The sequence below is a fragment of the Thrips palmi genome, unplaced genomic scaffold, assembly GCF_012932325.1.
Source record: "Thrips palmi isolate BJ-2018 unplaced genomic scaffold, TpBJ-2018v1 HiC_scaffold_16, whole genome shotgun sequence".
NCBI classification, from domain to species: domain Eukaryota; kingdom Metazoa; phylum Arthropoda; class Insecta; order Thysanoptera; family Thripidae; genus Thrips; species Thrips palmi.
This window is the reverse complement of record NW_023144625.1, coordinates 17,190,611-17,203,195: the sequence shown is the minus strand read 5'-3', so window position 1 is coordinate 17,203,195 and position 12,585 is coordinate 17,190,611. Positions and strand designations below refer to the sequence as shown.

Genomic DNA, 12,585 nt, shown 5'->3' with positions numbered 1-12,585 from the left:
TCTCCGCCCCGAGTCTCCGCCCCGAGTCTCCGCCCCGAGTCTCCGCCCCGAGTCTCCGCCCCGAGTCTCCGCCCCCAGTCTCCCCGATCTCCGCCGAGTCTCCGCCGAGTCCCGCCGAGTCTCCGCCCCGAGTCTCCGCCCCGAGTCTCCGCCCCGAGTCTCCGCCCCAGTCTCCGCCCCCAGTCTCCGCCCCAGTCTCCGCCCCCAGTCCCGCCCCCAGTCTCCGCCCCGAGTCTCCGCCCCGAGTTTTCCGCCCCGAGTCTCCGCCCCGAGTCTCCGCCCCCAGTCTCCGCCCCGAGTCCCCCCCCCCGAGTCTCCGCCCCGAGTCTCCGCCCCGAGTCTCCGCCCCGAGTCTCCGCCCCGAGTCTCCGCCCCGAGTCTCCGCCCCCAGTCTCCGCCCCGAGTCTCCGCCCCGAGTCCCGCCCCGAGTCTCCGCCCCCAGTCTCCGCCCCGGGCTCCGCCCCGAGTCTCCGCCCCGAGTCTCCGCCCCGAGTCTCCGCCCCGAGTCTCCGCCCGAGTCCCGCCCCAGTCTCCGCCCCGAGTCTCCGCCCCGAGTCTCCGCCCCGAGTCTCCGCCCCGAGTTCCCCTCCGCCCCGAGTCTCCGCCCCGAGTCTCCGCCCCCAGTCTCCGCCCCCAGTCTCCGCCCCGAGTCTCCCCCCGAGTCTCCGCCCCGAGTCTCCCCGGCCCCCCCAGTCTCCCCCCGAGTCTCCGCCCCGAGTCTCCGCCCCGAGTCTCCGCCCCGAGTCTCCGCCCCGAGTCTCCGCCCCGAGTCTCCGCCCCGAGTCTCCGCCCCCCAGTCTCCGCCCCGAGTCTCCGCCCCGAGTCTCCGCCCCGAGTCTCCGCCCCGAGTCTCCGCCCCGAGTCTCCGCCCCGAGTCTCCGCCCCGAGTCTCCGCCCCGAGTCTCCGCCCCGAGTCTCCGCCCCGAGTCTCCGCCCCGAGTCTCCGCCCCGAGTCTCCGCCCCGAGTCTCCGCCGAGTCTCCGCCGAGTCGCCTCAAATCTAGGCCCTCTAGTCACACTCTCTCTACAGGGCAGTGGTCTTTAGAGGCCTTGTTTGTAAATCCTAGCTCAGGAGAGCGATTTTCTTGCGTAGTTTGGACGCTGTGTTGTCGCGAAGTTGGGCGAAACGGCGACAAATGAATAGAAATTGCGATGTGGGGTGACTTTAAGCAGCCACTGCGTCTGATCCGAGGCGGTATTTCGTACCCCCTCAGTGGGCAATCGATCTTTGGACCTTCCTTTAGCACGCCTTTGTTACGCAGTGCGATTATCCAGCTTAGTTTGGAAGAAGCATTGTCTCAAAGTTGATCAAAACGGTCACAAATACCTTTGAAAAATCGTGTTTTGGGCCGACTTTAAGCAGCCACTGCGTTTGATCCGAGGCGGTATTTCGTACTCCCTCAACGGGCATTTGGTCTTTGGACCTTCCTTTGGCATGCCTTTGTTACGGAATGCGATTATGTGCCTTAGTTTGGGAGCAGTGTTGGATCAAAATGAGTCAAAACAGTCAAAAATGCCTTTAAAGTCGGTTTTGATCAACTTTGAGACAATACTGCTCCCAAACTAAGGCACACAATCGCATTCCGTAACAAAGGCATGCCAAAGGAAGGTCCAAAGACCAAATGCCCGTTGAGGGAGTACGAAATACCGCCTCGGATCAAACGCAGTGGCTGCTTAAAGTCGGCCCAAAACACGATTTTTCAAAGGTATTTGTGACCGTTTTGATCAACTTTGAGACAATGCTTCTTCCAAACTAAGCTGGATAATCGCACTGCGTAACAAAGGCGTGCTAAAGGAAGGTCCAAAGATCGATTGCCCACTGAGGGGGTACGAAATACCGCCTCGGATCAGACGCAGTGGCTGCTTAAAGTCACCCCACATCGCAATTTCTATTCATTTGTCGCCGTTTCGCCCAACTTCGCGACAACACAGCGTCCAAACTACGCAAGAAAATCGCTCTCCTGAGCTAGGATTTACAAACAAGGCCTCTAAAGACCACTGCCCTGTAGAGAGAGTGTGACTAGAGGGCCTAGATTTGAGGCAGTGGCCGCCCAAAGTCAGCCCAAATCGTGATTTTCATACATACATATTTTACCGTTTGACCAATCTGACAGGCGGTTTATCGAATTGGATGCTAAATAAAAGTTGTTAAACATAGTTTTCTGCATCGTCTCGTGATACTTGCTTGCCTCTAGGTCAAATAGATAAAGCATTCTAGTGGTATTAGGAGCAGTGATTTCAACTTTGAGCAACCATTGTTCAAATAGTGGTCGGCAGGGCAGAAAATAAAAGAATACTTGATTTCGTAAGTTCTGGACCATTCTAATTTAGCCTCTAGTGCCCTCTAGTGACTCTAGTGAAAGAAGGAAGCGGCGATTAGGTCCCGAACTGGGTTTTTAGAGATAGGTATAGAAATAATCAGCGAGACTCGAAACGCGCAACTACGATTTTTCGTGAAAAGGTTGATTTTGGCCCTGTTCTCATAATTTCTTAAAATCTCTGCGGTCCGGCGGCCGGCGATCCGGCGGACGGTTTCGGGGCCTCCTCGCCCGGCTCGGAGGGTCGCGTTCTTGTCGCTCACGTCTCTGTCTATTCTCCTGCGGGTGCGAGTGAAACAAAACTGCACGTGCGGATGCACCTATTGTCACCTCCCCCTGCCCCCGCTTCCTCGGCTGGGCTAGGCGGCGGAGGAGTGGGGGTGGGCTTGCGCTGCGGGGTTCGGGTGAAAGGGGGGCTCCCCACCAGGCCGTGGCGAGCCGCTCCACCCGGGGCCGGGCTGATCCACGCCGTCCACGCCGCTGCAGGGCGTTTGTATTTTAAAGATTCAAGCGAGGTCGTTCAACATTTTGCCGATCCGTTTGCGGGAAGCTACTTAAAACTTCAGCGCGCATCTCACCTTGATCTCCGTTTTTGGGGATACTGTCCCGCAAACTGAGCTGCTGTGGCCAAAACCTGTTGAACGGAAATGTTCAAAAAATGTTCAAATGAACGGTTTGGAACGCGGCAAAAACGAGCGAGGCCTGCCTCAGGGCATCACGAACGCGTCTGCCAAGTTTCGTGACAATCGGATCAAAAGTGAAGCCACGGCGACGTTACATTTGCATCGGTGCAACGCGCGCCTTGCCGCCCGCCGGGGGCCCGAATCCCCACTCCCGGCCGCGGGTAAAGCATCCTCTTAAGCAACCTGTGACATATGAAAAAACACTGCTTTACCCGACATGAACGCACTATGAACCATCAAATGCCGAAAATCATATAAAATTCTGTTTATAAAATGTAGTTTGCTCTTTTCAGGAGGACCATTGCGAACCAAAGTGAGTTTAAAAGTTATCATATTTTTAAATTAAGTTTATTTACCAGCTTTGACCGTTTGGCAGAATCAGTTGATCCACCCAAAGGAGCACAAATATTTAAGTGTGGTCGTAGCATTTCAAAGTTCAACGTTTGCATCTGCCCTAGGTTGAAGAGTTTTCTTTATTTTTACAAAAGAAAGTTAATCGTTTTTGTAGCATACTGCGCAATTTTACATCATTTCTGGAAAAATATTGTTTCCTGGTTTGTTTCTTCATGTTGCAACACTGCATCGCTGCATACAAAGTCAAATTTGAACGGTATATTGCGGGAAGAGGCGAAGAGGCCGGGTTGAGCTTTGAGATGACATTATGTTTCTTTTACGTTTGATTGACGAAGACCTTTGATGCAACTGAAATTTATGTAAGGCATTGTTCCATGCACAGTATTGTGTACTTAGGATTAAGATTCTATATCGACGGAACTTCGGAAAGATATCAGTGACTGAAGCTTCATCAATACAGAAATGGCGTATTTTTCCATTGTTGTATTTCTTATTTAAGTTGAATATCCGGCATTCGTTCCTTTATTTATCATAAAATGACGGTGATGATGTAACTTTGAACTTAAATTTTGTACCTTGCTTTGAAGGAACTGCAATAATTTTGTTTCGTGGCGGGAAGCGAACTCGGGGTAGTGAGGTTATCTTTAGAACCCACGAAAAAGCTCCTAGCCTTAATTAATTGCCTACTCATGTTCGAATTTTAATGGTTTTTTTTATTTGTTGTGACCTTTCCTGTTCATTTATGGCCAGTTCATTCTAGTTCTCATTCATGATTCTTCGAATCGTATGGATTCAGCCTCGTACTTGCTGTCAATTTCATTTGTGTTTTCAAATGAAGTTTTTGTCTTTGATTTCAGATTTTAATTTTGTGATTGCATCTCCATTCCAAAATGGAGCCTTCCAAAGAACCTGTCAGTGTGAGGATCACACGCTTGAATAACATGGTCTTGGGTAAAACTCCAAGGAGTCTCATAAGACGTGAGGGTCTCATCGATTCTCTTCTGGTTCTATATGATGAATGCAATAATGATTCAATGAAAAAGGACCCAAATATTGCTGCTTTTGTTGAGAAGTTTCGCTCCCCTGTCAGTGAAATTAGGGGCATGCGTGTCAATATTAGTGATTTTGAAGTGCGAAAAGTTATTGGAAGAGGGCATTTTGGTGAAGTTCACCTTGTGCGAGAAAAACAAACCGGGGATGCATATGCCATGAAGACTTTGAGAAAGAATGATACTCTCGGGAACAAAAGAGCTTTCTTTGAGAACGAGAGGGATGTGATGGCTATTGCCACCTCCCCTTGGATCACCTCTCTGCAATATGCTTTTCAAGATATGCACAATTTGTACTTGGTCATGGAGTTTCATTCAGGTGGTGATTTATTAGCCCTCCTTGATCGCTTTGGAGGACGTATTTCAGAAGAATTTGCAAGGTGCTTCTTATTACCCTTTTTTGAATTATGAAGCGTTTCCTGTTGGTTTTACTTTTTCTGAAATTTATGACACTGTTGCAGATTTTATTTGGCCGAGATCACCTCTGGAATCAGGAGCTTGCATCAAATGGGATATGTGCACCGTGACTTAAAGCCCGACAATGTTTTATTGGATCGCTGCGGTCACATAAAACTTGCTGATTTTGGTAATATCCTACAAATTGGACTCTTGATTATTTCATCCTGGAGTTGTTCTAATTTTAATCATTCTTATTAGGGTCATCTGCCAAACTGTCCAGTGCTGGAATTGTCCAAGCTGATATGCCTGTTGGAACGCCAGAATACTTGGCTCCAGAAGTTCTACTATCCATTGAAACAACTGAAGGGAAGGTCAAAAGTCGCTCAGCTGTCTCTCGATCTCCTCAAAACCAGTTTTCACCTTTGTATGGTGCAGAGTGTGATTTCTGGTCACTGGGCATTGTAGCTTATGAGCTGGTATATGGAAAGACACCCTTCAGAAGTGACCAGTTAGCCACCACTTATCAAAATATACAGTCACACAAGAAACAATTAAAGTATCCAGACAGCATTGAAGTTTCTAATGGTAAGAGAATTTTTTGTGTAATCCATATCCACCTAAACCAAGTACGAATGCAGACAACAACTTGTTAGCAAAGCTGTGAGGAATTTGTAACAAGAAATAGTTCACTCATCTTACTCTCATAACTTTTAAACGTATTTACCTAAAATTTGCCACAACCAGCTTTGGCTAGTTATGATACTTTTTATGTACTAAGCATTTATTACCTGTTTCAGATTTTAAGGATATGGTCTCTGGTTTGATTACGGATGCCAACTCACGCCTAACTTACGATCATTTGATCAAACACCCATTTTTTGGCGATGTTGACTGGGTGTCTCTGCGAGACATTGTCCCGCCTCATGTGCCTGTTGTGAATGGGGATGATGACACATCCAACTTCTTTGAGTTTGAAAGAATGCAGCCTGCTCCCTCTATTGAAAATTTCAAAACACACAAGGAGTTCTCTGGACGGAACTTGCCTTTTGTAGGCTTCACCTATGCTAGAGACTCTTCAACAGTGTCAAATCTCAGTGGTTCTGTTGACCCTCATTTAGAAAGGAAGCTTGAAGCTAAGAAAAAAGAAATCCATGGTCTTTTGGTAATATATATTTTATTAGTGATATGATGTTGCCTCTTGTACTTTCATAATTTTTTTATCATCCGTTTTTTTGTTGTTAAAAATTTCCACTTTTTTTCTGTTTTAGTCCAAGATCCATGCTTTAGAGGGAACTTCAGGGCGCAAGAATCATAATGCTGAGACTTTAGAAAAGAGGGCAGAAACAGCAGAGCAGTGCTTGGAATTAATTGAACAGGACAGATCACGTCTTGAAACTGAACTTGCACGCTCTCGGTCTGAACAGCAATCATTGCGAAGGGCCTTGGATCTGGAAATGCAGGAAACCAAGAACATGGAAGCTAGAGCCATGGAACTCATCAAAAGTGCAAAGGAGAAATGGGATCGCCTATATGCAAAAGAGCATAAGGAAAAGGACAAGAGAATTGAGCAGCTGACTGACCAATTAACTGCTTTAAATACAACCAACAACAATCTGATGTCAAAGCTGCTTAGACGAGATAAGGAACAGACACAGCTCAAAACAGAAGTAGCTAATCTTCAGGAACTTGTGAAAGAGTACAAGGACAATATGGCCAAAACCAGACAGTCTCAGAGAGAGAGTGTCTTGGATGTTCAAAGTCGGCTTAGTGAATTGGCCTCAGAAAGTCAAAAAGAGCTGTCGGAGCTCCAAAAGCGTCTAGATTCTGAGACACGTAAATTTGAACTCCACAAATCTCAGTTAGATAAGAAACGCCATGAGTTGGAAAAAGCTCTAGAAAAATCTCGTTTGGAGAATAAGATCTTAAATGACAAACTGGTTGAGAAATCTAATCAGCTGAAATATCTGGATCGCACTCGTGTTGCAGAGCTAGAGAAAAAGATTCAAATGGGCTGCACTAAGTGCACATTGTGGCAAGAACGTGTTGCCACTCTTGAGTCTGAACTTAGTGCCTCTATGATGTCCTTTGAGCAACATGAAACTACTATTGCTGAACGAGAAGGCCACCAGCTTGAAAAAGTCAGCAAAGAGAAATCTGATTTAGAAAACCGCCTACAAAACTTTGCATTTAAGGAAGAGGAAAATAAAGAAAAACTTGCTTCTTTAGAAAAGTTGATGCAGTCTCTACAGGGAAGTGTTGACAAACTTGAAGAAGAAAACGCCAAACTGAGAGACCAAAATTCTGCTCTTGTGAAGTATAAGCGTCGCTCATCTATTGGTACTATTGGTTCCAATCTCCCTACTGCGTCGCCTCGAGCTTCAACCACAACCACAGTTACCACAACTACTGTTGTAGCATCTAAAGCTGAAGCCAGTTTAGAACCTGCCTGCAATGATAATATGGTATACATTCATTTTCTGTCAACAGTGCATGTTTAATTACTGTTTGTCTCTAATAGTTTCTTTGTGCTGTCATTCTCACATTCTCATTTCAGGATGAAGCCAATCATTTCCAGCTTCAAGTCATGGAAGCTAATATTAACAAGCTTGAATCTCAACTTGACAAAGCTAAAGAGGCTGCCATCTTGGATCGTCAAGCTGCCCAAACAGCCCGCTCTGAACTCTGGCGTAAAGAGAAAGAGTTGTCAGATGTCAAACTGGATTTGCGTATTTCTGAGCGTGAAGTTAAAAGATTGAAAGAAGAGACCACAAAATTAGAGGTATTTATTTTATTTGGTGTTTTCCGTGCTAAGTAATCTGTATTACGCTTTTATTTGCTCTTATGTTGCTTTTTTCCTTATCTTATTTAGAGTGCCAAGGCAAAGCTAGAGGATGACATTAAGAAAGATCGTGAATTGAGAAGAACTGAGAAGGACAAAATTTCTCAATTAACACGTGAGCTTGAAATGCTACAAGCGGAACTTAAGCAGGACAAGCTATCCTCTTCAACTTTAACAGAAACCTTGGCTAGTTACAAAACGGACCTAATGGCCAAAGAGGCAAGAATGAAAGAACTGCAAGTAGATTTAACGGCTGCCAACAGACAAGTTAGACTACTGGAGCTGCAAGTTAATAAGACGGATGAAACTTGTAGTGAATTGCGAGATGAAAAGAAAAGGATTCTACAGCAGGTAAATGTTTTATTTTCTAATAAGTTGGTATTGTATGTCTCTTCCATTGAGGTCTCTTAATTTGTTTTCTTCTTACTGCTGTGTTTCAGCTGGATGAAGCTCAACGAAGTCTCCAGAGGCTTGAAGTTAACAGTAATGTACTTAAAGAAACATGCACTATGTTGGAAGAGCAGCTTGAAGATTTTGAAAGACTGACTTCAACCCATGAAGCTAAAGAGGCTCGGCTCCATGAAGAATGTTCCAAACTGCATGTAAGTTCCTAATGTGCTATTTCCAACTCAACTCCTTGCTTGTAGTTAATTTACATGACTAACAAAAAATTTCTCCTCCTTTTATTGAATATTTTCAAAACCAGACAGACATTGAAGTTGTTCAGAGTGAACTGCGTCTCAGCAAGCAAAATTTGAATGAAGAAAAGTCCTTCCGTGCTCAGGCAGAAGCTCGTGTTCAAGTATTGGAATCCCAATTAGAAGAATGCAAAGCTTCTCTTGCTCAAGCACGTGAGCAGGCTTCGGAATACAAGAGTCTTGCCGAACGACTTACTCAGCAAGTTAACAACACAGATGAACATACATCCCAGTTAGAGGTGACCTTGCACTCTGCCCAACGCCAAATTGCTAATCTTCAAGCAGAGATGATTGGACTGAAAGAAGAGGTGACCACACAGCTGACTCGGATCCATACTCTGAAGGAAACAAATCTCAGGTACCACTTGATCTATTTTTATTTGTTTTTGTTTCATCATTTACTTTTTCCCCTAGTGTCTGTATTTATTCATTTCCTTCTTCACAGGTTGGATCTGGAGCTCGAGGAGAGTGCTGAGGAGGAGAGGGCTCTCTTGGAAAGAGTTGAAAGGCTTCAGTCAACCATATCAGAAATGGAGGCATGTCATCGCCATCGCCAGGTGAAGAGTGATGCCACCCTCCAGCAACAGGCTAAGCTGATTGATTATCTGCAGCAAAAACTTGAAGAGCAAGGACGCAGGAAGAAGACACTGACAGACAAGCTGTTTGGAAAAAAGGATAAGGAAAATCAAATGAACAGTGCAAATATCATAAATGCTGGGTGAGGATAGGCTCTCTCTTTCTTTTCTTTCATTATGGACTCCACTGTTCTATTAAACTTTAATTTCTTGATTTCTTTTGCCCAGGTTTAAAGAGTTGGAGTCCCAGCTTTTGCAAGAACGCAAAAAGGCCCAGAAGCTAACAGATGAAATTGTTCGATCATCTGTTCATGGGCCTAAAAGTACACCAAGGGATAAGGAGAAGGAGAAACACTCCTCCACTGTGCCGGATCCAGAGGTTCTCTCACCAACAGCTGCCAAACATTTGGTGCTCTCACCAGGATCTCAAGCGATCAAAAGCCAAGGGTCACATCAACGAATGCATCATAACATACCTCACAGGTGCCAGTACTCATCATTTATTCATTTTTAATTTTCTCTTTCCTTTTTGTTTCTTTTTACCAAGTACTCAGTCTTGATCTTTCAGATTCGAGCTCAAGGTCATTATGAGATCTTCAAAATGTGCCGCTTGTCAAGATGGTTTACCCTTTGGGCGTCAAGCTGCAACTTGTCTGGAGTGCGGTGTCACCGCCCATCATCGTTGCATTGCTCTTCTGCCTTCAACCTGTGGGTTACCTTCTGGCTTTGCTCGCCACTTTTCCCAAAGGTGGAAGAAATCGAGAGATGGAGAAAGTGTTAGTAGTCAAAATGATGCTCCATGTTCCACAGCTGTTAACATGGAAAGCTGGATGAAACTTCCTACGTAAGTATTTTTATTGAAGCGCCTTGTGCTGCTTTGAATATTTCCTTGAATGAGAAACATTTCTCTTTGTCTCCAGACGAGGTAACGCATGTTGGGAACGGCGATACGTTCGTCTTGCGGGCAGTGAGTTGCTCATATTTTCCCATGAACCGTCTGCTAATTCTGCACACATGTCACCTATTGAACGGTACCCTCTCTGCCCTGCCGACGGTATTGCCTCTGTGAGCTCAGCATCTCAGACTGATGTGGCTGGAACTGCTAAGTCTGATGTGCCTTATATCATCAAGGTACAATGGCTTGTTTTTTAAAATCTATTTTTCTTGTGGGCATTTTTGAGTGTTTTTGTCTGAATGCAACACAATCTGTTCAGGTGGAAGTGACACCTCGTACTACTTGTTGGCCTGGATCTACACAATATCTAATGGCTTTAAGTGCGGTAGATAAGGAAAAATGGATAGAGGCCTTAAAAGCAGCGATTCGAGCGGGAGAAGCTATGAAGGGCACCACAGCCTCTGATAGAAGTCGGCGTTATTGTGGTCAAGTTATGGTTCGTCTCCCTCAAGAAAACAAGTTAGATGTTTCATGCATCTTGCACATCAACAATCAGGTTAGTAAAATTTTTGATTGATTTCATATTTGTTTCGTTTATTTATAAATTGTACAAATTTGTTTATCACTTTTTTTCAGGTCATGCTCCTGGGAGCAGAGGAGGGTCTCTTCTCTTACCACTTGAACAAAGAAAATGCTAAACCTGTGAAGATAGGTGGTGTTGGTTCTGTTTATCAGATGACTGTCATGTCAAATCGTGGGATTGCAATTATGATTTCTGGTAAAAATAGAGAAGTGCTTTTCTGTGACTATGCTCAGTTGAAATCTTGTGCTGAGGCAGCTGAGTGCACTCAAGCAGTTCTGAACACCAGGCCTGTGTTTGCTCATGGTAGCACAAGCAGCACTGACGGTTGTTTCCAATTAATTGCAACTTCCAAGCCCAATGAATCAGGAACCACCACAGACATTCTCTGTGCAGCTTCAGCTAAAAGACTAGTGTAAGTCTCTTTGAATGAAATCCCTACCAAGAATATGTGCATTGCCAAACAAAATGAATATCTTGAAATCTTTGTATTTTGTTTCAGGATTTTCAAGTGGACAGGTGAAGGTGGCTTCCAGCAACTTAAGGTTTTGGAAACTCAAGAACCCTGCAGTTGCATTTTGTTGACACCTCATTCAATTATTGTAGGATGTAACAAATTTTTTGAGATCGATGCTCAAGATTTTTCAGTTGAAGGTAATATTGTTGTTCTATTTCTTTTTCATTATTGTTCAGTGCGTTTTTCGTTTTATTACAACTCTTTAAAATAATTTTATTTTTCTCTTTTTAGATTTCCTTGATGTGTCTGACAAATCATTGTCGCACCTTATCTCTCTTGCTAAAAAGACCAACAGTTTCCCCTCTGCTATTTTGGATGTCACAATGACAGGAGGAAGATGTTCACCTGAGTATTTAGTCTGTTTCCATGAAGTGGGAGTATTTGTTGACCAATATGGCCGCCGGTCTCGGGAGGAGGATATCAAGTGGGCCCATGTGCCTTTTGCTTTTGGTATGTCAACTATGTGCATTTTATATTTTCTTCTCTATCACACTTTCATGTTATATCTGTTAGTGGACTATTTTTTCTTTGCAGCATTCCGGAAACCGTTCCTCATGATATTCCATTTTGCGTCAGTAGAAATTATGAGACTTTCCCACACTAGTTTTACTCGCAACCTGAATGACTCTGGGTCTACCATTAGTGAGTGCCCTGCATCCTCTGTGATAGAATTGAACAGCCCTCTCTACCTGGGAGACACCCTGTCATTTGGTTCCGTGTATGCCAGCAATATCCCAGCAAATGGTGTGGAAATAGTTCGTCTTGATGGTGCTCTTGCATGCCCTGATGAACTGGGTTACAGCTGTACCAGTCTAGAAACAGCCTCAGACAATAGGTATTTATGTTTTCCCTGCTCTTCCCTTAAATGTTTTGAAATGTATCATTGCATTGCTTTACATGATTTTCCTCCTCAACAGAGATGAGGCTATTGCTGAAGTGCGAGATGTTTGTGAATTTAGTTTCACATCTTCAATTGTTCAAAGTCTTGAAGAATCAGATGAGGAAACTGAAGATGCTCGCAGTTCAAGCCATCAAGGCAGTGACACGCAATCCTCAGGTCAAAGTGATATACACTCTAGACATGTGCACTTTCGGAAAGCATCCACTTCCACTCTCCACACTGCCATGTAAGAATATGTTATGTTCAATGGTGCACGGTCATTGAACTATAAAACTGAGGAATTATGATCTCAGGAAATCTAAATGGTGTATGCTTCAAGTAGCTTTTGTCATTCTTGCCTCTATAGGATACGTTAGAAGGATGTTACTAATTTTCTTAGTGCATGACATTTATATGTATAAAGATTTCCATAACAATGATGTTTTTATTTTTTAGACATCTGCTGTTCTTGTAATTCAGTTATTCCTTTACTGTCCATATTTTAAATACCAGTAATTAATTTAAGATTTGTTTCATGAACATTCCAATTGTTCAATGAATTCTATGACAGCATACTACACATCTCCAGTGAAAACTATTTATTATAATTCATTTAAGTCTTAACATTTCCTTTTATGAGATAATGCTGTGATCTTGCCAATTTGGTGTAATGTATATTTTAAAAATAATTGATCCAGTCTGATTTTGTCATCCATGATTTTAATTGAAGTCAAATAAAAGAAATATTGCCACATTCGAAACTCTCATTTCCCTCAAACTTTATGAAAACATGTTTTCA

At 44.2% G+C, this 12,585-nt stretch overlaps 1 protein-coding gene across 2 annotated transcripts; it reads left to right on the top strand.

Moving 5' to 3' along the window:
- Positions 1-3,578: 3,578 nt before the first annotated feature.
- Positions 3,579-12,540, top strand: LOC117642137 (citron rho-interacting kinase). 2 transcript variants are annotated; one of them, XM_034380011.1, is made up of 20 exons: positions 3,579-3,713; positions 4,212-4,783; positions 4,865-4,989; positions 5,061-5,387; positions 5,600-5,964; positions 6,071-7,264; positions 7,357-7,581; positions 7,672-7,992; positions 8,082-8,243; positions 8,348-8,697; positions 8,785-9,057; positions 9,143-9,397; positions 9,483-9,758; positions 9,835-10,045; positions 10,129-10,365; positions 10,446-10,804; positions 10,892-11,043; positions 11,138-11,356; positions 11,441-11,741; positions 11,824-12,037. In XM_034380011.1, exons 2-20 carry the CDS (start codon positions 4,245-4,247, stop codon positions 12,035-12,037), a joined length of 6,105 nt encoding a protein of 2,034 aa, XP_034235902.1. In that variant the 5' UTR covers positions 3,579-3,713; positions 4,212-4,244. The 2 variants fall into 2 exon arrangements, with proteins under 2 accessions (XP_034235902.1, XP_034235903.1); XM_034380012.1 differs by lacking the exon at positions 3,579-3,713 and having other exon boundaries at positions 4,245-4,783; positions 11,824-12,540.
- The last annotated feature ends 45 nt before the right edge of the window (positions 12,541-12,585 follow it).

What these genes read in the sequence shown, in the direction of transcription:
- LOC117642137 (XM_034380012.1), top strand. Translation starts at nt 4,245, where the DNA reads ATGGAGCCTTCCAAAGAACCTGTCAGTGTGAGGATCACACGCTTGAAT. An exon ending in CTGCCTGCAATGATAATATG is followed by an intron (nt 7,265 to 7,356) that starts GTATACATTCAT and finishes TTCTCATTTCAG; the next exon opens with GATGAAGCCAATCATTTCCA. An exon ending in GCTTCAGCTAAAAGACTAGT is followed by an intron (nt 10,805 to 10,891) that starts GTAAGTCTCTTT and finishes ATTTTGTTTCAG; the next exon opens with GATTTTCAAGTGGACAGGTG.